This window comes from Trichomycterus rosablanca, chromosome 7, assembly GCF_030014385.1.
Source record: "Trichomycterus rosablanca isolate fTriRos1 chromosome 7, fTriRos1.hap1, whole genome shotgun sequence".
NCBI lineage: Eukaryota > Metazoa > Chordata > Actinopteri > Siluriformes > Trichomycteridae > Trichomycterus > Trichomycterus rosablanca.
This window is the reverse complement of record NC_085994.1, coordinates 23,292,471-23,317,824: the sequence shown is the minus strand read 5'-3', so window position 1 is coordinate 23,317,824 and position 25,354 is coordinate 23,292,471. Positions and strand designations below refer to the sequence as shown.

General features: G+C 42.0%; 1 protein-coding gene across 3 annotated transcripts in view; it reads left to right on the top strand.

Annotated features, from left to right (window-relative positions):
- The window catches only part of mtor (mechanistic target of rapamycin kinase), a 225,174-nt gene extending 203,672 nt beyond the window's left edge, over positions 1 to 21,502 (top strand). For all 3 annotated transcript variants that reach the window (XM_062999154.1, XM_062999155.1, XM_062999153.1), the window contains 16 exons: positions 171 to 293; positions 4,278 to 4,460; positions 6,205 to 6,339; positions 7,381 to 7,555; positions 10,150 to 10,285; positions 13,446 to 13,593; positions 13,679 to 13,801; positions 14,161 to 14,243; positions 14,322 to 14,394; positions 14,485 to 14,559; positions 15,446 to 15,581; positions 15,707 to 15,772; positions 16,815 to 16,895; positions 17,065 to 17,145; positions 18,930 to 19,035; positions 21,247 to 21,502. In XM_062999154.1, coding sequence (XP_062855224.1) covers positions 171 to 293; positions 4,278 to 4,460; positions 6,205 to 6,339; positions 7,381 to 7,555; positions 10,150 to 10,285; positions 13,446 to 13,593; positions 13,679 to 13,801; positions 14,161 to 14,243; positions 14,322 to 14,394; positions 14,485 to 14,559; positions 15,446 to 15,581; positions 15,707 to 15,772; positions 16,815 to 16,895; positions 17,065 to 17,145; positions 18,930 to 19,035; positions 21,247 to 21,262 — 1,740 coding nt within the window. In that variant the 3' untranslated portion in view covers positions 21,263 to 21,502. The remainder of the gene's footprint in view (positions 1 to 170; positions 294 to 4,277; positions 4,461 to 6,204; positions 6,340 to 7,380; positions 7,556 to 10,149; positions 10,286 to 13,445; positions 13,594 to 13,678; positions 13,802 to 14,160; positions 14,244 to 14,321; positions 14,395 to 14,484; positions 14,560 to 15,445; positions 15,582 to 15,706; positions 15,773 to 16,814; positions 16,896 to 17,064; positions 17,146 to 18,929; positions 19,036 to 21,246) is intronic.
- The last annotated feature ends 3,852 nt before the right edge of the window (positions 21,503 to 25,354 follow it).

The window sequence follows — 25,354 nt, the reverse complement described above, 5'->3', positions numbered from 1 at the left end:
AGAAGACAGTAAATCTACACTGCTATACAAGCTGTACACTGACTACTCTAAGTTATATCCAAGTTTCATGTCTATAGTGTTGTCCCATGAAAAGATATAATGAAATATTTGCAGAAATGTGAGGGGTGTACTCACTTTTGTGATACACTGTATATTTGGTAACTTCACAGGCTCTGATCTACCCATTGACCGTGGCATCCAAGTCCACCACTACAGCTCGGAACAATGCTGCCAATAAGATCCTGAAGAACATGTGTGAGCACTGTAACACACTGGTCCAGCAAGCCATCATGGTATGATATCACACACACACACTCACAACGAGATATACACTATGGGTGTTTTTGAAAACCTAATGTGCTGCCTACTGCCTAAGTAAAGAGTATTATGTCACTGCAGTTTTTGATTACAAAGCTAACACAGTTAGCCTCAGGCCATTCAAACCAATGGGTTGAAGCGGCACTTGGCACTGATAAGCCAAAATGTGCAAAAAATGACACTTGTGCACCTTAATACAACATAAAAATCAATGAGAATTTATTTACGTTTGAAAAGAACTCAAAAGAACTGTAATTTTCTGTAAGTAAAGTTGTGCCGCACTGAATGCTGGGATTGCCTTCACCACTAAGGAAGCATTGGATGCTCCCTCTTTATTCAGGCATTTTACAGCTTTGAAATAAGGCTTCTTCTCTGGAGCGTGAGTAGGATGACGTAAAATGCGCCTCACTAGGTTTTCGGACAGACCTCATATGGTCGAGAATTTTTGGACACCTGACCTTGATTGTTGGGCATCCCATTTTAAAAACAAATGGTATAAAAGTAGATTGACCTCTGTGTGAACTTTTCAGCTATAACAGCGACCACTCTTCTGAGAAGGCTTTTAACAAGACTTGAAGACAGTTGAACAATGTCTGTGGGAATTTGTGCCTATTCAGTCAAAAGAGCACTTGGCTGGACGCTGATGTTGGTCAAGGAAGCTTTAATAGATGTTCCAGTTCATTCCAAAGCTGTTCAGTGGGGCTGAGGTCAGGGCTCTGTGCAGGCCGGGCAGCACTGTGGCTAAGTGGGTAGCACCGTCACCTCACAGCAAGAAGGTCCTGGGTTCGATCCCCAGGTGGACTGGTCCTGGTCCTTTATGTGTAGAGTTTGCATGTTCTCCCAGTGTCTGTGTGGGTTTCCTCCTGGAGCTCCGGTTTCCTCTCACAGTCCAAAAACGTGCAAGTGAGGTGAATTAGAGACACAAAATTGTCCATGACTGTGTTCGATATAAACTTGTGAACTGATGAATCTTGTGTAATGAGTAACTACCGTTCCTGTCATGAATGTAACCGAAGTGTAAAACATGACGTTAAAATCCTAATAAATAAATTAAATAGCAGACGCCTTTATCCTAAGCGACTTACAACTGAGACTGTATATAATGCAAGCAATTGAGGGTTAAGGGCCTTACTCAGGGGCCCAACATTGACAACCTGGCAGATGACAACCTTGTACCAGTGACCTTCCAGTTACTAGTCATGTACTTTAACCACTGAGCTACCACTGCCCGACACATAAAACATGATCTGCCATCTGCCAACAAGTATTTGGACACTTCACCACAATCTTGTTGGGCATCCCATTTTAAAAACAAATGGTATTAAAGTAGAGTGACCTCTGTGTGAACTTAGCTATAACAGCGATCACTCTTCTGAGAAGGCTTTTAACAAGACTTGAAGACAGTTGAACAATGTCTGTGGGAATTTGTGCCTATTTAGTCAAAAGAGCACTTGTATGGCTGGGCATTGATGTTGGTCAAGGAAGCCTCAATTGATGTTCCAGTTCATTCCAAAGCGGTTCAAAGGGGCTCTATGCACATCACTGGGGTTTTTTAAACCAAGCTTTTCTTCGTATCTTTATAGAGCTTGTTTTGTTCACAGTGACACAGTCATGCTGGAACAGGAAAGGACCTTCCCTAAACTTGCTGCAAAGTTGGAAGAATTTCATTTTATTTATATAATTAATTTATTACACCTGTTAGCAATTGCTGTGGATTAAGCATTTTTGTCCATATAGTGTAGCTGAGTATAAAAGGTCAGGGGAAATGACATGAGGCTAGGATGGTTTGTCTGCTGCAGCCAAGAAGCAGTGATGCAAAATGCCAACCAAACGACCACAGTAAAAGCCAAGTAGCTTCCAAGAGCTCGAAGCGGGCTCATGCTAATCCTCGGTAAATGTTAGCATCTGTCTGATTAGACTGTTTTGGGATTTTGTGTTGTAGTATCCCGAGTACAGGACGTTCTAGTCTTCCTCAGGACGTTCTTCAACAGGATGAATCATTTTCATTCAACCGAGAAGGTCTTACTCTCTTCATTGCTGTTCGAAAAGAACTGTTTGTATGAGTCTGTGCACCAAGCAGTAATGCGTTTGATTGTCATGTTTTCCCACCACTTCATCCTGGTCAGGGTCACCCTGGGTACAGCCTTCCCGGAATCTCTGGACACTTAGCGGTGCAGCAAAACAAGCCCAGACAGGAAGCCAATCCATCTTCAGGCAATAATACATATTAATAGTAAGAAATAAATGTACAGTTGGAGTAAGGTAGCACTGTTGCCTTACAGAAAGAAGATCCTGGGTTCGATTCCCATGTGGAGCAGTCCAGGTCCTTTCTATATGAAGTTTGCATGTTCTCCTTGTGTCTGTGTGGGTTTCCTCCGGGTGCTCCGGTTTCCTCCCACAGTCCAAAGACATGCAGTCAGGTTAATTGAAGCTACTGAAGTACCCCTAGGTATGAGTGTGTGTGAATGTGGGTGTGTGTGTGTTTGCGCTGTGATGGACTGGCTACCTGTCCAGGGTCTTTCCTGCCCTTCACCCATGAAATCAGACCCACTGTGACCCTGAATAGGATAAAGCAGTGGTGAAACAGACCGTGAATGAATAAATGTGTGCCAGATTTATACAGTATTGAACCCTGTATGTTGGATGAGACCTATGGCAGATGGTCTTCATGAGCGTAAGTGTAACTGAGAAACAAAGGTCATGTCATAGATACTTTAATTTTGTCCATTTTATTGTTATTATGTAAATCCACTGTTGATACGCCAGAGCATAGGCATAAAAAACTACTGTCCAGTACTCTAACAACTAAAAGAACTAGTTTTGCAGAATAATGAGGACCTGGCAACACAGCTTAGTTTACAACTAGTTTTAAGAAACGAGCGCAAAATGAATTGAAATATGTGTTCAACTACTTTTTCTTTTTTAGCGCCACAAATTTTGTACTGATTTTATACAACCCCAAATCAGAAAATGTTGGGATGGCTTGGAAAAGGCAAATAATAAAAAATGGATGGTCCTTTTTGTCTTTGGTCCGGAGCACCTGGCGTCCATTATTTCCAAAACAGACCTGGAATGCTGATTCATCTGACCACAATACTCGTTTCCACTGTGTGACGGTCCATCCTAGATGCCTCTGAGCCCAGAGAAGTCGACGCCGCTTCTGGACATGGTTAACATAAGGCTTATTTTTGAACACTAAAGTTTTAAGTGGTATTTGTTCATGTAACTCTGTATTGTAGTGCTTGCCAAAGGTTTGCCATGTGGTTATATCAGCTATTGTTGAGTGGTGGTTCTTGATGCAGTGCCGTCTAAGGAATCAAAGATCACAGGCGTTCAGCTTAAGCTTGCGTCCTTGGCCTTTATGCACTGAAATTCCTCCTAATTCCTTGAATGGTTTAATGATATTATGCACTGTAGAGGGAGACAAACTGGAGATCCTCTGATCATCTTTGCTCATCAAAGACTCGGCCTTTCCTGGATCACCTGTTGACATCAACTGTTTGAAGTCACATCATTATTTAGTTTTTTTACCTCATCAGTAACCCTAAATTGCCGCGTCCCAACTTTTTTGGAATGTGTTGCAGGCCTGAAATGCAGGAATGGAGGTATATTAACAAATGAAATGAAGTTGAGCAGATGAAACATGAAATATCTTGTGTTCAAACTGTCTGCAAGTCAAAGTAAATGTAAAGATGCTTCTTTCCAAAGCGACTTACTTCTATGAATGAATACAGTTTAGGCATTTGAGGGTTAAGGACCTTGCTCAGGGGCCCAACAGTGACTATGATGGGATTGAACTGGAAACCTTATGATTACTAGTCCAGTAAGCTTTACACAAAAACTGCCAAGTGCAAAATTTTTGGTACATCTAGCCCTTAGTCTGTTTACTATAAGTCCTTTTCTACAGTATAATGTAATATAGTATAACAACTATGTGCTTTGTGTTTTTACCTCTGCAGGTGAGTGAGGAGCTGATCAGGGTGGCCATCCTGTGGCACGAGATGTGGCACGAGGGCCTGGAGGAGGCCTCACGCCTGTATTTCGGCGAACGGAACGTCAAGGGCATGTTTGCCGTGCTGGAGCCTCTTCATGCCATGATGGAGAGAGGACCTCAGACCTTAAAGGAGACGTCCTTTAATCAGGTATGCATCTCTCTCCTCACGCGGATGCAAATGCTTGTTGTCATATGTTCCCTGTGCGGTAATTTGGAAATGATTGAGAGGAATCAATAACTTCAACTGCAATATGGAATTAAATAGGCTTTTTAAAAAGCTTACTGATGTGTCTATGACTTTATTTGTGGAACTACCAAAAACCAAAATGAAAAACCAACAGTCAGGTTGGTGTGTGGTTTGGTTTCAGAAGGAAAAGCGTTTGATGTATAAATCTTAAGTCTTTCAGATTATTCAAATAGTTCCACCACATCTGGGTTGCATTTTTCCTGTGGCTTAGTGGTATAGTGTTTTTATTCCTAATAGGTGAGGTAACTTCATGTAATACCCTTTAAAAACAAGACGGTATGTGTTTTTACAGAATCAAGAGCTTCATGGATTGCCAACATCAACCGTTTTAGAGGGATTTTTAGTGTGGTTGATTTTTTTGGTAACCATGATTAGTCTGAATTTCAAAGTGAGCTGGCTGTCAAGTTACAATGTTCTATGTTGGACTCCTGGATAAAAGAATTATTGTTACACTAGCAGCTAGGTCTAAGGCTTTTTTTATTTGCCTAATTATACTTGCTTTAAGCTAATTACAAGTTTCACAATTGCATATTTTTATTGCACCTTACTCTTTAATATCTTCTGCTATGTACACTGATCAGCCATAACACTCACTGTCCATTTTATCAGCTCCTCTTACCATATAGAAGCACTTTGCAGTTCTACAATTACTGAATGTAGTCCATCTGTTTCTCTGCATGCTTTCTTAGCCCCCTTTCATGCTGTTCTTCAATGGTCAGGACTCTCACAGAGCAGGTATTATTTAGGTGGTGGATCATTCTCAGCACTGCAGTGACACTGACATGGTGGTGGTGTGTTAGTGTGTGTTGTGCTGGTATGAGTGGATCAGACACAGCAGCGCTGCTGGAGTTTTTAAATACCGTGTCCACTCACTGTCCACTCCTACCTACTTGGTCCACCTTGTAGATGTAAAGTCAGAGACGATCGCTCATCTATTGCTGCTGTTTGAGTTGATCATCTTCTAGACCATCATCAGTGGTCACAAGACGCTGTGCACGTGGAGCTGTTGGCTGGATATTTTTGGTTGGTGGACTATTCTCAGGTGTTTAAAAACTCCATCAGCACTGCTGTGTCTGATCCACTCATACCAGCACAACACACACTAACACAGCACCACCATGTCAGTGTCACTGCATTGCTGAGAATGATCCAACACCCAAATAAAACCTACTCTGTAGTGGTCCTGTGGGGGTCCTGACCATTGAAGAACAGCATGAAAGGGGGCTAACAAAGCATGCAGAGAAACAGATGGACTACAGTCAGTAATTGTAGAACTACAAAGTGTTTCTATATGGTAAGTGGAGCTGATAAAATGGACAGTGTGTAGAGAAACAAGGAGGTGGTTTTAATGTTATGCCTGATCAGTGTAGATCCCTCCTTTGCAGTTATATTAGCCTCGACTACTCTGCAAAGGCATTCCCACACAACTTCTCCCTAAAAGATCGAACCCAGGACCTTCTTGCTGTAAGGCGACAGTGCTACCCACTAAGCCACCATGCCGCCCGAGTGTCCACATACTCTTGGCCATATAGTGCACGTTACGAACAAACATTGGAAAAAGAATTCATACACACAATAACAGTATGGATATGTAAGATGTAATTATTGATTATTAATATATTTCTTAATTATTGTGTTTGAACAGGCGTATGGTCGAGATCTGATGGAGGCACAGGACTGGTGCAGGAAGTACATGCGCTCAGGGAACGTGAAGGATCTGACCCAGGCCTGGGACCTGTATTACCATGTGTTCCGCAGAATCGCCAAACAGCTGCCACAGGTATGGTCGGCCTCTCTACTGACACACTTTGTCACATTTGAAGGAGAGAAGGCCTGTTAGGGTATTACAGACAAGGGCTGTTAGGGAGACAGCAGCTCCTACAGTCTGTTTGAGGCGCTGACACGAGCAGTGGAGAAATACCTGGATTATAGCGTGTTCCTCTGCGCATTATGACTTTGGGTCTATTCGAAAACCTAGTGAGCTGCCTTGCTGCCTACTGCCTGCCTAGGCAGCTACCTAAGTAGAGAGGATGCTAATAAGACAACGAACTTATAAGTCAGATTATTTGGACGCACTACTTAGACAGCGATTACGGCAGTTAGCCTCAGGCCATTCAAATCAATAGACTGAGGGGGCACAACCCGCCAGCATGCCAGCTAACATCTCTTTTTGTGTACTGAAAACGGTTAAATTGTTAGAAGTTGCCTTCACCGCTAAGGAAGCATCAAATGCTCCCTCGTCATTCAGTCAGATTATCACTCAGAATTAAGGCACCTCAGTAGGCAGCATTTTAAGGCATCTAAGAATTCAAACAGCCTTCTTCTCTGGAGCGCATGTAGGATGACGTAAAATGCTGTCTATGTAGAGAGTTCACTGGGTTTTTGGACACACCCTATATGTAGGAATCCGCTGCTGGCTGGTAGAAAGAAGACAAACTCGACGACATTACATGTGTCTGGGAGGGGGGTGTGCTGGTACATGATCCTCACCGGTCAGCATGGATGTTGTGCATGAGACAGAGGTCGACCATGCCATGGAAGAGAATTGGACGTGTCTAAATGATTAAAACAAAGCTGTGTGTTTCTATTGTGTTTGAATCAGCACTAATATCTCCCTAGTGGGCTGCAGGGTGGTTCAGTGGGTAGCATTGTCACCTCACAGCAAGAAGGGGTCATCTGGGGTCAGTTTTATTGTCAAATAAAAGAGCCGTCTTACCTCAAGTCTGGAGATCAACGAGGTTAAAAAAAAAAAGCAGGTGAGACTGGTGAGATCATTTGTGTAGTCGTGTCAGCTTTCATATGTCTGTCTGTATCTTCTCAGCTCACTTCTCTGGAGCTGCAGTACGTCTCACCCAAGCTTCTTATGTGTCGGGACCTGGAGCTCGCTGTGCCGGGCACTTATGACCCAAATCAGCCAATCATACGCATCCAGTCTATCGCACCATCACTGCAGGTCATCACTTCCAAACAGAGACCGCGCAAGCTCACCATTATGGGTAAGAGATCTAAATTAGGACTTCGCTTGACTTGCTAACAACCTTCCTCATGTGTGATGCTTCAATAATGGTTATTGCAAGCACTCATGCATGGTAGGATTTAACTTAACTTTGGTTTATACTTGGATGGAAAGGATGGTGGTACATCAGCTGTTTACTGTCAACCACTAAATGAATGAAAGGCTTTATTTGTCATATATACATATACACATGCACAGTACAATTAAATTCTTTTTCTGCATATCCCAGCTTGTTGGGTCAGAGCTCAGGGTCAGCCATTGTACGACCCCCCTGGAGCAGAGAGGATTAAAAGCCTTGCTCAAGGACCCAACAGTGGCTCAACAGTTAGCCTAGTGGGTAGAGCTTTGGGCTATCACCTGAAAGGTTGAGAGTTCGAATCCCAGCTCTGCCATGTAGCCACTGTTGGGCGGTTGAGCAAGGCCCTTAACCCTGTCTGCTCCAGGGGTGCCGTACAATGGCTGACCCTGCGCTGTGACCCCAGCTCCCAAAGAAGCTAGGGTATGCGAAGAAAGAATTTCGTTGTACTGTACGTCTGACATATAAAGGCGTTCTATTCTGTTCTATTCAACAGTGGCTCACAATTGAACCAATTGACAATACTTTCCAACTGACAATACTGTCTAAACAAACAGGCAATAAAAATGTTGCTAGCCCGTATTATGCTAGGGATCTAAACAAAAATGAGGCTACAAAGGCTATATTCAGACCCGTCACCGACCATGTCAGAGGAAGGGGCGGACAGATGGGGAATCATTTCTTTGCTGCTGCAACAGCACCTCTTATTGTCTGGTTGAGGTACAGACATGAGTGGAGGAGGGATACCGAGAGCATGGCATGATCCTCCATATGGGTTTTATAAGGCGTCCTGTAAGAATCCGCCACTGAATGCGAAAAGGAATGTTAGTGGCTTCCCAAATTATAGGGTGTGTGCTAGTATGTGGCACCTTTGGCTAGCTAGCCACCAGCTTGGTCAGACACGGGACAGAGACTCGGCTCACTGTTGCCGTAACAGCGCCTCCTACTGTCTGGTCTAGGCACTGCCGCAACTGGTGGAGGAATACATAGAGCATAGCATGCTCTTCTGGCTTTCTTGAAGCTAGAAGAACACTGGCTTTAGGGTCTGCTACCGGACAATGTAAAGATGTGGCCAGCAAGGGGTTTGTGCAACCGTCAGAGATCGCCAGACTATAGGGGTACTGAGTACATTCAAACTGGGGTCAGAATCACAAATTGTTTGAAATTGTATTATAATCATTGTTGTTGTTTTTTTCTTAACTTTTACGTAACATAGTCCAGCAGTTTGGACTACAAACCTTTTTAATTTGGTATTAACAGTTTTTTGATCAACTGTTTTAATAGCTCAGGTGGCGCAATGGTCTATAACATGCTAACACACCACTTCTTAGCTTTAGTACTTTTTTAGTATGTTTTAGTGGTTTGAAGGCAAGTAGGTTGGGCATCTTCACATGCATAATTGCCCGAGTTTAAGGGTGGAAAGGTTAAACAGTGTCTCTACTTGCTACCACTGCAATATTTGATCTCTGGGCCTGGTCCAGACACCTGTGCAAGTGGGGTGGATAGACACACAGAGCTTAGTGTGGCTCTCTATATGTAATGCGGCTCTGTGGGGGAACCCAACGCTGACAAGTGATATGAACAGTTGTGGGCAGTTGTAGCCTAGTGGCTGGTTCAAGCCCCATCACTGCCAGGTTGCTACTGTTGGGCCCTTGAGCAAGGCCCTTAATCCTGAATTGCTTAGACAGTATACTGTCACAGTACTGTAAGTCAATTTGAATGAAAATGCGTCTGCGAAATGCTGAAAATGTAAATTAACTGGCTGCAGATTGGACATGAGGTGTGGGGTGATCCGGCTCTCTTTGATCAGTTAGTGGTTGTGCAAAGAGCAGCAGATTCACAATCTGGACTTGGAGATGAAGAGGGGAAAATGCACTGAAACTTTTACCCACCTAACAACCTGGCAAACACACCAGAATAGGCACCTACATACCTAACATACCAAAAACAAAGCCTGCTCAGCTTCTCTTAGACCTTTTCCTGATCCAACTCCTCGAGTTTACGGTCTAATATGATTTTTAGCGCCTGGCGATCCATTTCTCAGCCTGCAAATCTCATCAGGAACAGACAGCTCTGTCTAAACACATCTTTCAGCCGTTTGTCTTCTGCAGCGCTTTTTCCCCCCATTACACACGCTCTGCCACATTAGCTTTAACGATTCTTCTAAAAACCCTTATTGTCCCTCTCGTTCCGTGGAGAGCAGTTCTGTTAATGCGAACTGTTCTGTTAAGGCGAAAATCAGATCAGAGTCTGCAAAACTCAGTTTCTGCTTTCACACGATTAGTTCAGCTGCTTTATAAATGCTTCAGTAAGTGGAATTAGCTTAGAACTACTAAGATCATACAATATAGTTATGTATCTAGCTTTTATTTGTCCTTTGGTGAACTCCGTTAAGCGTCCAGAATCTAAAACGTATGCACTGCCTGGTTGTTACTATGGAACCCAGCGTATTCGAGAGTTTTACTCTCATTAAACTGTTTTTCCGCTGCTCCCTACAGGCAGCAACGGGCACGAGTTCATGTTCCTGCTCAAGGGACACGAGGATCTGCGTCAAGACGAGAGGGTCATGCAGCTGTTCGGGCTTGTCAACACCCTGCTGGCTAATGACCCAGCATCTCTTCGGAAGAATCTCAGGTACGTCCAGGTCTACTGCTAAAACAAGTAACCCATGCAGATATCTTCAACTCTGTGTTTACTGAGGTTCTGGAAAGTCGAACTCAAGGCCCACCACGTCATTTTATGTGGCCCGCGAGAGCTTAAAAGACATATGATTGTCTTAAAATACACTGTAAAATTCGTACATAAACTGCATCTCCCACAATGCATGCAGATTTTGTGACCCGCAAAGTGACCGCATCCCGCCACTAGATGGCAGTGTTTCTACATCAGCGTTTAACTGAGGCGGTTTTCCAACAAGTGATGTTGAGAAATATTTACAAATAATCCCAACATATACAAGAAGAGAAAATTGAAGCAGAAGGAGGTAATTTAATGACAGATGGGAAAGTGAATACAAGTGTGTGCTTCAAGAAATAAAACCAGTACGTCTCTTAATATAAATGAATATATACATTAAAAATATACAGTACAAATTTGGCATTTTGACACCAAACACAGAATTTAGCCACCAAGAAAAACAACAAATTGTCCAAGACTTAAAAGGCACGATACGTTACAATCGGCTCTTTGAGGGCCACCATAATGCAGATGTGTCCCTCGGTGAAAATGAGTTTGACACCCCTGTTCTAGAAGGTTCTAGAATTTCCAGTTTTTGGGTCACTAGCAGCCTGCTTTCCTTCAAGCTCTCACTGAAGTTCTCAAACCATTTCACAAACTACTTTCCAGCAATTGGGCACATTTCCACCGAAGGTTTGCACCCCCTGAGGAATCAGCCCTATTTTCACAGAGATTTGGAAAGCTCAGAAATAACTGACACTGGAATGAGCCACATTTCTAGGCCAGTCAAGCACAGACACTCTGTGTCTGCAGTTGTAGTGCATACAAAATGAGGCCTGGCAGCGTCTTGCTAAAAGCATGTGTCTCTAAAATCCCAATATACGCCCCCGTGTTAATGCTACCTTCACACATATGCAGGTCTCCTGCATGTCATGGGCGCTGATGCATATTCTTTTTTCCCCTCTACCGATACTACCTTCCATTGCTGACTGAAAAGCGCTGCAGCTGATACACACCCCCTCCGACACGTGTGCAGTAGCTGACTTCATCTTTTCGCCTGCACAAGACGAGTTCACATACGAATCAGCTTTGTGTACGGAGAGCCACATTCTGATCAACGCATTGTTCCTAGACTCTGTGCAGGCGCCATCAATCAGCCAGCAGAGGTCATAATTGCATCAGTTATGAGGAGCCCTGGTCCGGCTTCCCCCCCAGTATGAACGATAAGCCAGTCGTTCATGTAGGGGCCCAGCCGGATGGCAGAGCTGAGATTCTAAACGACGTGTTCAAAATCTCAGCTCTGGTGCGCTGTTGTGTTTTACCACTGCGCCACCTGAGCACCCCACTGATGCATATTCTATAATATGTCCAATTTTTTTTTTGCCTCCATCCCAACTTTTTTTAACTGTGTTGCAGGCATCAAATTCTAAATGTGTTTCTATTTAATACAATATAATAAAGTTGATCTGGAAGGTCATTCCCGATTGCCACACCAACACTTAATATTAAGAGAAGACCTCAGACTTTGTGAAGAATGTCAGACACCTATCACCATAAAGCACATCCTGAACGAATGCCCAGAGTACAGAGGTGGAAAGAGTACTAAAACATTGTACTCAAGTAAAAGTACGATTACTTTAATGAATTTTTACTTAAGTACGAGTAAAGTTACTAGTCTAAAAATCTACTCAAGTAAAAAGTAACTCATTTAAAATGTACTCAGAGTAAACGTTACTTAGTTACTTTTTTATCCGGAGGGCGTGTCTCTTCTGTGTAATACAAACATGACAAGTGGATATAAATCTTTTTATTTAATTAAAATATAATAGACAAAACATGTTGATACAACATTTAAAACATTTAGGGGTGTGTAATGTGTCATTTTAGTCCCATAAAACATTTTTAAACTATAACCACTAGTGATGTGTCATAGAATGATTCGATTCTATTGAACGGCCCTTTAAACTGAAACAAAGGAACCAAGTCACGCTTCTGGGAGTCGTTATGTATATATACGGCTCTTTAAAATGAACCGAGCCAAAAGATCCGACTCCCCATCGCAGAATTCACTGCAGCAGTTTCCCAGACGCTATTTTTTTTAGCGTTTGTTTACTCAGTAACGGATCTTATTTAAAATGTAGCGAATTACAATTCCTAATACAAAACATACTTAAGTAAAAGTAAAATTACAGGCTGTAAAATCTACTTTAAAAAGTACAAGTACACAAAAAAACTACTCAATTACAGTAACGCAAGTAAATGTAATTTGTTACTTTCCACCTCTGCCAGAGTACAACAGTGAAAGACAAAGACTACATATGCTTCATACATTAAAAGTAACTCTCACACAAGATAATACAGAAATAATCCTCAATGTTCTTGATAATATAAGACTAAAAACATATATACACTGTAACATTAAAACCACCTCCTTGTTTCTAGACTCACTGTCTATTTTATCAGCTTCACTTACCATATAGAAGCACTTTGTAGTTCTACAATTACTGGCTGTAGTCCATCTGTTTCTCTGCATGCTTTGTTAGCCCCCTTTCATGCAGTTCTTCAATGGTCACAGGACCACCACAGAGCAGGTATTATTTAGATGGTGGATCATTCTCAGCACTGCAGTGACACTGACATGGTGGTGGTGTGTTAGTGTGTGTTGTGCTGGTATAAATACCGTGTCCACTCACTGTCCACTCTATTAGACACTCCTACCTAGTTGGTCCACCTTGTAGATGTAAAGTCAGAGACGCTCATCTATTGCTGCTGTTTGAGTTGGTCATCTTGAATAACAGCATGAAAGGGGGCTAACAAAGCATGTAGAGAAACAGATGGACTACAGTCAGTAATTGTAGAACTACAAAGTGCTTCTATATGGTAAGTGGAGCTGATAAAATGGACAGTGAGTGTAGAAACAAGGAGGTGGTTTTAATGTTATGGCTGATCGGTGTATAATACAAGACCAATAAAACTAGCATAAAACACAAATTCCTGCCGTGATTATTATAAATGTGACAACATGGCGTTATCAAAACAAACTCACGATTTAGAACATAGCCATAAGATGATGATTTACTAGCGAAAATTTTAATCAAGGGTGTGTTTTCATCTCCAGTATTCAGAGGTATGCAGTAATCCCATTGTCCACCAACTCTGGCCTGATTGGCTGGGTTCCTCACTGTGACACGCTGCATGCTCTGATCCGAGATTATCGCGAGAAGAAGAAGATCCTGCTCAACATCGAGCACCGCATCATGCTCAGGGTACACCCGATTTTTAGATTTTCATCAGATAGAATCTGATCATATGTTCAGGTGTGTTAATTATCGACTGTGTCTGCTATTTTAGATGGCTCCAGACTACGACCACCTGACTCTGATGGAGAAGGTGGAGGTGTTCGAGCATGCAGTGAATAACACGGCGGGAGACGACCTCGCCAAGCTACTGTGGCTCAAGAGTCCCAGCTCTGAGGTTTGTTCTTTTTGCTTTTTCCATTCTTTAGATGACACACTGACTTACGCTCACTTTCACCCAGCTAAGAATAACCAACCCACTGAAAGTGTACTATGACATGTCGTTGTGGTTTGCTACATGCAGTAGCTCTATACCCACAAGGTTCAACTACATGATAGGTGTCACTTCATGGTCAATTTATGTACATAGAAGATGCAGAAAGGTGGACTAACTTGGTCTTAAGTAGCCAGAGCATATGTTAGTACACACCTATGCGAAATAACCCATCTTTAAATCCCCGAATCGAAATAACAACCCCCTCTTTGATCGTGGCATGAAGAACAAAGTCAAATTGCTAAACATTTCTATGATTACAGGTGTGGTTCGACAGAAGAACCAACTACACCCGCTCCCTTGCCGTCATGTCTGTGGTTGGATATATCCTCGGACTCGGAGACAGGTGCACAGTCATCCTCAATCTAACCCAAAACTATTAAAAATGCAATTCAGTGTGGCTGAAAGATGTTTTCTTTTATAGACACCCATCTAATCTGATGCTGGACAGGCTGAGTGGAAAAATCCTCCACATTGACTTCGGAGATTGCTTTGAGGTGATTACATTTTCATCACTGCATTATACACTCTGCCATACAAAACTCTGCTACAATTTTACCTACAAGAAATATCCATTTTTCTTTTAGGTTGCTATGACCAGAGAGAAATTCCCTGAGAAAATCCCCTTCAGGTTGACCAGAATGCTGACCAATGCTATGGAGGTAAGATATTTGCACATACACCGATCAGGCATTACTCCTTCAGCAATTTGAGCTACAGTAGCTCGTCTGTTGGATCGGACCACACGGGCCAGCCTTCGCTCCCCACGTGCATCAGTGAGCCTTGGCTGCCCATGACCCTGTCGCCGGTTTACCACTGTTCCTTCCTTGGACCACTTTTGATAGATACTGACCACTGCAGACCGGGAACACCCCACAAGAGCTGCAGTTTTAGAGATGCTCTGACCCAGTCGTCTAGCCATCACAATTTAACCCTTGTCAAACTTGCCCACTTCTAACACAACAACTCTGAGGGTAAAATGTTCACTTGCTGCCTAATATATCCCACCTACTAACAGGTGCCGTGATGAAGAGATAATCAGTGTTATTCACCTGCCCGGTCAGTGTATGGATGAACATTATATCTGCAGCATCTCGGAGCTCAAGTGGCGCAGGTGGGAAGAATGGAGATCCGTGCATGATTCTCCATACTAGATACTGTGTGAACCCCTGGCAGGTGAAAAGAAGTGGTTGGCTTCCCTAATTTTCGTTGGGATTCCTTAATTTTCTTCAAGATTAATAAAGTATCTACCTACCTACAGATGTGTCAGAGGGGTGTGTGTTAGGTATGGCCATTTAGTCTTTAGTCAGGGGGTAATTGGATACCACAAGATTGGGAGAAAGAGAGAAAATATATAAATAGAATTACTAAATAAATAAAATGCCTATTGTTTCAATAATATAGCCTACACCTCTCTCCCTTTCAGGCTATTTCCTCAATATTTTGAAGCATGTCTGTGGGAATGTGTGGCTTTTTAGTCAAAATACCATTTGTCATGTCAGCCACTTGTTAAAACAAGGTTCTCATTCTCACTCCCCGTGTTCTCAGGTAACAGGATTAGATGGGAACTACCGGATCACGTGCCACACGGTGATGGAGGTGCTGCGAGAACACAGAGACAGTGTCATGGCCGTGCTGGAGGCCTTCGTCTATGATCCTTTACTCAACTGGAGGCTTATGGACAGTGAGTACACCATCCATCTCTTTTCATTTTGGCTATGCTACACACAAATACATACAAATATTCATAAAGTGTTGTGTTTGTCTGGTTTAATCCTTCAGCAAGGAAAATCTGTTTTATTTTTTTAGCCAACACTAAGGGAACCAAGCGCTCCAGGACTAGAACTGATTCCTACTCAGCTGGACAGTCTGTTGGTGAGTTTATGGTGTCTCTGTTCTGTAATTAGATATCATTAATGCTGCCTTACAGCTGAAATGGAATGGGATGTCGGAGGGGGCACTTGACAGTCTCCTGGGCACTCAAGTGGCGCAGCGGTCTGTTATTCTAGCATACGACTGCTGAGATCAGGGTTCGAATAAAACACGCTAGCACACCAAAGCTGACATCTCAAACTCATCTGTTTGAATCTCAGTTCTGCTGCACAAACAATGATTTGTTTGTTGTTCAAGGGAGGGTGCCTAAGGGGATTTCTCAATACTGATGCAATTACGACCTCTGCTGGCTGATTGATGGCTCCTGCACAGAGTCAAGGGATCAAGGTGTGAATCTCCGTACACACAGCCGATCCACATGAAAAGATGCAGTCGGCTACTGCACACGTGTCAGAGGGCGGCGTGTTAGTCATGACTCTCCTCAGTCAGAGTGGAGGTCAACATCAGTAGAGAGGAAGCGTAATGCAATCGGGTAATTGGAAAAATGCAAAACCCCCGGCCAGGGGTCTACACCAGGGGTGACCAAACTACGGCCCGCAGGCCATCTGTGGCCCGTTACCCTTTCTGAAACAGGCCGTGAGGTATTTAAAAAAAAACTCAAACAAATTGAAGTTGGCCCACAGTCTAATAAAAGTCATTCCTAGTTTGTACACTGGGTGTCGCTATCTCATTTAACCAGTCTAAAATGCCCCACATCTCCTAATCAAAACGGTAATGATGTTACACCTTCATTAATGTTCCTGAACCTCATAGTGGCTCCAAAGACAGATTTCAGAGGGAAGTGTGTATGTTTCATTTGTCAGGAAACAGTTGCTTTAACGATGGAGTGTAACAATCTCATTAAAATCAAAAGGGCGTGTCGTTTTTAGTAATCCTGTCGTTGCATTTTTTTTTCTATGCGGCCCCCAGCAAGAAAAGTTTGTACACCCCAGTGGGGGATTTGTCCAGAAGCCTTGTAATGAATCAGGACCAGCCATGACCCTCAGCAGGATATGAAAACAATGTCTGTTTGTGTGTATTGCAGAAACTATGGAAGGTATTGACCTGGGAGAAACGACTCACAAAAAGCCAGGAACCACCGTGCCTGAATCTATTCACTCTTTTAGTAAGACCTTATTCTTTACTAAACACACTACTATAGTGTTCCTCAAAATAAAACATAAAATTTAATTTATTTATGTACAATAATCATTCATGGTTATTCTTAAATGCACAAGGATGTAGAAGGTATTTATTTCACGATTTTCTACTTTTACTCTTTTCTATCATCTAAGTTGGTGATGGCCTTGTGCAGCCTGAAGCCTTGAACAAGAAAGCCATCCAGATTATCAACAGGGTGCGAGACAAACTGACTGGTAAGTCCTCGTTCAGCCCTTTCACACACACACCACTAAAATGGATAAATACACTAAATGGCCAAACTTACATAGACAGCCCCTAATTATTCAGACACCCCATTGCTAACAGGCAATCAATTACATTAGATAAAGTGTAATTTATTTAAACTGCTTAAAAGTGCACTGTTAGACACCCAGGTGGCACAGTGGGATATTCCGCTAGCACACCAGTGCCGAGATTCTGAACTCCTCGGTTCGTAACTCGGCTGGGTGCCATCTGGCGGGCATAACTGGCAGTGCCTGAAAGCAGATACTAATTGGCCACCTATCTGCAGACTATGTGTGGGTGGGATCTTCATACGCTGTGTAATGACTCTGACTGGCGGAAGAGACGCCTGTGCAGAATGCAGGGGCGAGAAGAGGTGGGCTCTGCACGTGTCGGAAAAGGCATGTGCAGCCTGTCCTCGGGTGCAATCGGGTATCCCTCAGCAGGCGGAAGACAAATTGAGTGTGCTAAATCAGGAGGAAAATGGGGAGAAAATGCATAAAAAAAAAGTGCACTGGTAAATAACACAATAAAGTGCAACAATACTGAAATAACAAGTACTGCAGTGCAATAAGTTCATTCAAATGTGCAATTATACTGGTGTTTTTGTACATGTGCAATACCTGTACTGTATATACAGTAATAACTCTAAATGTCAAATCTGGAGTACAGATTCACTTTTTATACACTATTTATTTGCTTTTTATGTATATTTTTATATACTTTTCTTATATATATATTTTTATATTTAAGGACTTAATTGCTGTGTTTATTTCACCTCTGTAGCCTGTACATGTATGTGACAATGCAGGGCCGGCGCTGCCGGTGTATTTTATACACAATGACAATAAAGGTTTTCATTCATTTATAACATTTATACCTCGTGTGGGGAAGAACCTTTCCTACTCTAGTATGTCTGTGACCCTGTACACAAAGTGAGGTCCATAAAGACATTGTTTAATGATTTTGATGTGAGGGAACTCCACTGGCCTATGGGATGAACTATAAAGTCGATTGCTAGCCAGTTCTTCCAGGTTAAAATCAAAGACTAGCCTTACAAATGTTACTTTTAACTGACTAGGCATACATTCCCACAGACATACTGCTTAAATCTACATTGAATAAATGTTTGTGGATATGATTGTAGCATTAACAAATTACTTTGGTGTTGGTTAATGAGCCCAATTGGGATTTTAGGTTATGAAGCTACACTACAATCTCAATATATTTTAAAAATTATTTACAAATAAAAAACATGTGTTGTGATTGCATGAATAGTAATTCCCATTACTGTGAAACCACTAAACTGCTTCTGGTGCAACCAGTTCCCATTAGAAGTCACATACATTTTATAGGGTTCCAAAAATTGTGACTTGGTTTTGTTCAAGAATTAGATCTTTGGTCAGGGTTTAATAATATTTTTTGGATAGAGTGTCTTTGATTAAAGGTAAATGATTTTATACAATTTCATTGTGAGACTTTATATAATTTATACAATTTATAACCTTTCCTTCATTAATAAGAGTGCCAATCATTCTGGAGATTAGCATGTATGAGCTACAAGTTAGTACCTATACCATTAGTATTATGTAATACTGGTAAAGTTGATCACTGTTTTCAGGGTTTGCATGTTCTTTAAAATATGCTTTGAGATTGTTTTTTACTTTGAGCATTTCACCATGTTGCATCATGATTTTGGCTCCCGCAGTATTCCATTCCACCACTAAACTGAATGTCTAAATGTTTCTGATTTTAGGACGAGACTTTTCGCATGATGAGACCCTCGATGTCCCGACACAAGTAGAGCTGCTAATCAAGCAAGCCACATCACACGAGAACCTGTGCCAGTGTTACATTGGATGGTATGTGTTCATGTGTTTCCAATATTAGGATTTTTTTTTACCTTGATGCCTGCAAAAACACTAAAAACAAGAGCTGTTGAGGACTAGTAGCATTTTAAAATGTTTTTAAAAACTTAAACGTGATGCAATTATGCTTGACGATAAAAAAGAGCATCCAGTACAGAAGTGTTTTTTTCAGCAATAGGGTGCAAATATTCTTACACTTTCACCCTCTACTACGCACAATATCATCAAAAGATTTAGACAAATTAGAAAAATTTGTGTAAACACCTAGCTTAAAAAAATACACTACTAAACACATGACATCGATTCCTCAGATGACACAATAAGCAATAACAATCTAGCTGAATTCACAAATTCAAGAGAAGACAATCATATGCATAGCAGAAGCCATGTCAACAAGGTCCAGAAATGCTGCCGACTTTTCTGGGTTCAAACAAACAATAGACACAATGCACTTTGTGTGGTCTGACAGGTACACTCATCAGACATCAAGCTAAATAAAAAAAAAGGTCATTCATTTACGTTATTAGCATTTAGCTGACTCCTTTATCCAAAGCGACTTACAATTGAGACTGTATACATTGCAACCAATTGAATGTTAAAGGCCTTGCTCAAGGGCCCAACAGTGACAACCTGGCAAATGTGGGGCTTGAACCAGTGACCTTCCAGTTAGCTGAGCTACCACTGGCTATAGATTCAGATTGTTACCATGGTATTGGGGTATATTAATCACCGTAACAGGAAGATAATTTCTCTTTTTGGAACAATATACACCGATTAGCATAACATTAAAACCACCTCCTTGTTTCTACACACATTGTCCATTTTATCGGCAGCACTTTGTAGTTCTACAATTACTGACTGTAGTCCATCTGTTTCTCTGCATGCTTTGTTAGCCCCCTTTCATGCTGTTTTTCAATGGTCAGGACTCTCCCAGGACCACTACAGAGCAGATATTATTTAGGTGGTGGATCATTCTCAGCACTGCAGTGACACTGACATGGTGGTGGTGTATTAGTGTGTGTTGTGCTGGTATGAGTGAATCAGACACAGCAATGCTGATGTAGTTTTTAAACACCTCACTGTCCCTGCTGGACTAAGAATAGTCCACCAACCAAAAATATTCAGCCTACAGCGACCCATGGGCAGCGTTCTGTGACCACTGATGAAGGTCTGGAAGATGACCAACTCAAACAGCAGACTTTACATCTACAAGGTGGACCAACTAGGTAGGAGTGTCTAATAGAGTGGACAGTGAGTGGACACGGTATTTAAAAACTCCAGCAGCGCTGCTGTGTCTGATCCACTCATACCAGCACAACACACACTAACACACCACCACCATGTCATTGTCACTGCAGTGCTAAGAATGATCCACCACCTAAATAATACCTGCTCTGTGGTGGTCAGGGGGATCCTAACCATTGAAGAACAGGTTGAAAGCAGGTTAAAAAGTATGTAGAGAAACAGACTACAGTCAGTAATTGTAGAACTACAAAGTGCTTCTATATTTACATTTACATTTTCAGCATTTAGCAGACGCTTTTATCCAAAGCGACTTACACAATGAGCGGAACACGATGAGCAATTGAGGGTTAAGGGCCTTGCTCAGGGACCCAACAGTGGCAATTGGGTGGTGGCAGGGCTTGAACCGGCAACCTTCTGTTTACTAGTCCAGTACCTTAACCACTGAGCTATCACTGGCCCTCACTGGCTATCACTATATGGTAATTGGAGCTAATAAAATGGACAGTGAGTGTAGAAACAAGGAGGTGGTTTTAATGTTATGGCTGATCAGTGTATGCTGCATTTGGGCGCTGGAGTGCCACAGTGGTAATTTACACTACAAAACTACCACTGGAATTGAGGTGGGGCTGCATTTTAAACAGCAGTCTTATTTAATATGACAATGCTGAGACAAGCAGCATGGCTGTGGAATTAGAGAGCACTAGTTCTAGACTGGCCTGCCTGCAGTCCCAGACCAGTCTCCTACTGAAAATGTATTGTAGACAATAAAGGACAGTGCTGTGTGATTGCGCTTCTAAAGATTTATATAACAGATATTGCATTAAAAACTGGAACAATTAATGTTTTGTGAACTGTAAGGTCTTGTTTATGTTCTACATGTGCAGAATGATGTTACTTATGTCAGGGATTATGACACTGCACCTCACACATTTAATAATTATTGGTTCTCTCTCTCCACAGGTGTCCATTCTGGTAGAGCTGCTCTTCATTGTGTCTTGCTGTGGTTTCCTGTGGTATTTGCTGATACTATATCGTACCAACGTTATGTTGTAATAATAGAATCACATGAATTAGACATTTTATGTCTGCTTTTTATTAATTTAATGGTGTAATATGAAATGGAATTATGCACAAGAGGAGCCAATTATTTGATTGAAAGTGTTCAGCTCATGAGATCAGCATTTCTTTGACAATAAATTGTTGTTCTGTCTTTTCAGTTTCGTTTCATCTCTTCACAACTAAGATAGTTTAAAAAATGTTGGATCAGTTAGCACCCTAACTGACTTGGCTTGTCACACTGCTAAAAAGTGCACTGTTAAATAATGCAGTGTTATTGCATTCAGCCACCCACCCATATGCATATTTAATGGAGTGGTTTTGTTTTTGCAAGTTATTAAAAAAACGACAACTATTCAGACCACCAAACACTCACTTACTGTCTTAACCGCCTATCCATTTAGGGTAATGGGGGGGGGGGGGGGGGGGGGGGGATGGGTGCTGGAGCCTATCCCAGCTTTTCAATGGGCGCAAGGCACACAGTAACACCCTGGACGGGGCACAGGTCCATCGCAGGGCAGACACACACACACGTACACACACCTATTCACCTATAGGGCAATTCAGTGTCTCCAATTAACCTGACTGCATGTTTTTGGACCGTGGGAGAAAACCGGAGCTCCCGGAGGAAACCCACACAGACAAGGGGAGAACATGCACCACAGACCGCACCGCCTGGTGATCAAACACAGGACCTTCTTGCTGTGAGGCGACAGTGCTACCCACTGACCAAACAATTTTGCCATTTAGCAGATGCCTTTATTGAAAGCAACTTTTCAATCTGTGCAGCTTGCTGTTGAAAGGGCTTGAACCAGCAACCTTCTGCTATATGTATAATGTATAATCCCATTTTCCAATCTGTTACTTGTGTTTAATTGAGTTTGTTACTAAAACATGCAGTAATGAATTCTCTAATAGTGTAAACTTTGGTAAATGTAAATAGTATTTATTCTATTTCTATGTTGCTTAGGCTGTTAGATGGCTTTAGGGCTACACAGAAGTTGCTGGGTGTGATAAGGAAGGCAATTCTAGAGTGTTCAAGAAACTACTATGATTATTGGATAGACAGCTTACAGACTTCATGGCTATGGGACAAACAAATTACCCGGAGTTTTCAGATATACAGGTATGCAAAGAAAATCATGATGCATGATACATAGTAGGTACTGGCCCTCTTTAAGCACTGACACTGTGACCACATAGTTGTGTTTGTTGGGTTGTTTGGACCAATGTTATGTAGTCCACACCATCTGCAACATAGACTGGCCCAACCAACCAGCTCACAACGATGTCCTTTCAGTTGGCCGGCTACCAGCCCAATCTCCACCACACCACCTGTGAATTCTGGACATCTCAGGTAAAGCCAACAGGATGCACCCGACCACAGTTTGGAGAACCACAGCAAAGGGTCTGACTACTTTTGTGAAGAACAGATTTCAGCTTTCGACTTATAATGATCAATGTTTACTTTGTCTTTATGGTGGATTAAATTGTGGGTGGATTAATTTGTTGAGGGGTAAAAAGGTCAATTATATCCACTCAAAATCAAATCCACTATACATTAATGTGTTCAAAATGTTAAGGGGTCTGAATACTTACCAAATCCACAAAATAACACATACACATGTTTAAAATAGCTTAAATGTTAATATAATTGTAGTCATTTTTTCCCCTTTTTTCTCCTGATCTTTAGTATGTCCAATTTTTATCCAATTGCGTTATGCTTCCTCTCTGCTGGTGCTGACCCCCGCCCCGACATGTGTGCAGTAGCCGACTGCATCTTTTCACCTGCACGAGGCGAGTTCATATGCAGATCAGCTTCGTGTGTGGAGAGCCACACCCTGATCAGCATTATTCTGGCGTCAATCAGCCGGCAGAGGTCGTAATTGCATCAGTTATAAGGAGTTCCTATCTGGCTATTTCCTCACTGTATGAACATGCCAATGAGTGGCATAATTTTTTATCTACATATACATGTGCAAACCTATTGAGTGGGATCTTATTGGTGCTATCAGCTGACCAGGTGTCTACCCAGACAGAATTGGCTATGTCTGGAGAGGGCCGAAGCCCTGCAATGACTTGGCGGCATGTCCAGGTTATTCCTGCCTTGCGCCTAGTGAACCTACTGTGAGACCCTGACCAGGACAATGCGGTTGATGAAAATAAATTGATGGATGGATGAATGAAGTGTCAGACTGGATCCAGAGTCTATCGTGACACTGACACGTACTGCTTGTTCCAGAATCTAGTACCAGTCCATCACAGGACATCACCACACTCACTCATTTACACTCAGCCATTTAGAATAGATGAGAATGAAATCATTAATGAAAGCTAAATAAATAATTGATGTGTTTATACATGTTTGTACTTAATGATTTAGGTAATTCATCTTAAGTATTCTTATAGGATAGGATGTGGAAGATGTGAAGTCTGGGCACTGAAAAAAGAGGAAGAAAGACATTCAGGCTTTAATAACAAGTGCATCAGAAAACCGCTGGAAATCTCATGAGCAAGTTTACAAGATGGCCAGAACAGAAATGACTTCCACAAGTCAAGTCAAATTTATTTGTATGGGGCTTTTTACATTAGACATTTTAAAGCACCTGTACAGAATCCATGACCAAGCCAAGTTGAGCAAGCCAAGGGCAACAGTGAGAAAGACAAACTCCAAATAACACAGGGAAATAACCTTGAGAAAAAACACGAGTCACGGGTATGTGATGAGACACCCACATGACAACGTTAAAAGCAGTGTTATGACAGGACTCAAAAGACGAGGGAGACAAAGAATAAGCTGGATTGACAAGATTACGTCATGACTTGCGTTATCATGTGCTAGTCTGCTACAGGCACCTCAAGATGAAGGGCATTACAAAAAGCTGACCCATCTGTGCAGCCAACCATCTCAAAGCATTGGCGCCATTGTAATGTGACGTGACGTATTAATTTGGTGACCTGCAATGTTTGATTGCCAGTCAAGTTGAGATTGGAGTACATGTATCCTTCAATGTCAACCTTCAACTATCCAAACAAGTACATTTAACAAATTGGTAATGAAATAAACATAACAGAGAATATGTAACATGTTACTACCCATCTACTTCAATTATCTTTTGTTGGGCAGCTCAGTGGGTAGCAATGTAGCCTCAAAGCAAGAAGGTCCTGGGTTTGATTCCCATATGGAGCAGTCCTTTCTGTGTGGAGTTTGCATGTTCTCCCTAGTCGGTGTGAGTTTTCTCTAGGTGATCTGGTTTCCTCCCACAGTCAAAAGACCTGCAGTCAGGTTAATTGGAGCTGCTACATTCATGACAGAAACTGTAGTTACTTGTTACACAAGATTCATCAGTTCACAAGATTATATCAAACACAGTCATGGACAATTTTGTATCTCCAATTCACCTCACTTGCATGTCTTTGGACTGTGGGAGGAAACCGGAGCACCCGGAAGAAACCCACACAGAAAGGCCCCACCTGAGGATCGAACCCAGGACCTTCTTACTGTGAGGCGACAGTGCTACCCACTTAGCCCTCGTGCCCCCCCCCCCCCCCCCCCCCCCCAACCTCCCCCCCCGTATGTGTGTCTGTGATGGACTGGGGACCAGTCTAGTGTGTTTCCTACCATTTGCTCAGTTAATCAGACCCACCATGACCCTGAATAGGATAAAACAGTGGTAAAACAGAGAATAAATGAATAATATTTAGCTTCTATTAGCATTTCTAGTAACTTAAAATGTGATATGTTCACATAGCATTACTTGTAATCTGTTAAAACGATGTTATGTTTATTAAAAAAGTCGGCACCATATTGTGAACAACTTCAATATTACAAGTTGGTTTATGTGTTTTTTTTATGCCAACCTATTCTCAATTTAAATACATTGATCAGGCATAACATTATGACCACCTCCTTGTTTCTACACTCGCTGTCCATTTTATCATCTCCACTTACCATATAGAAGCACTTTGTAGTTCTACAATTACTGACTGTAGTCCATCTATTTCTCTACAT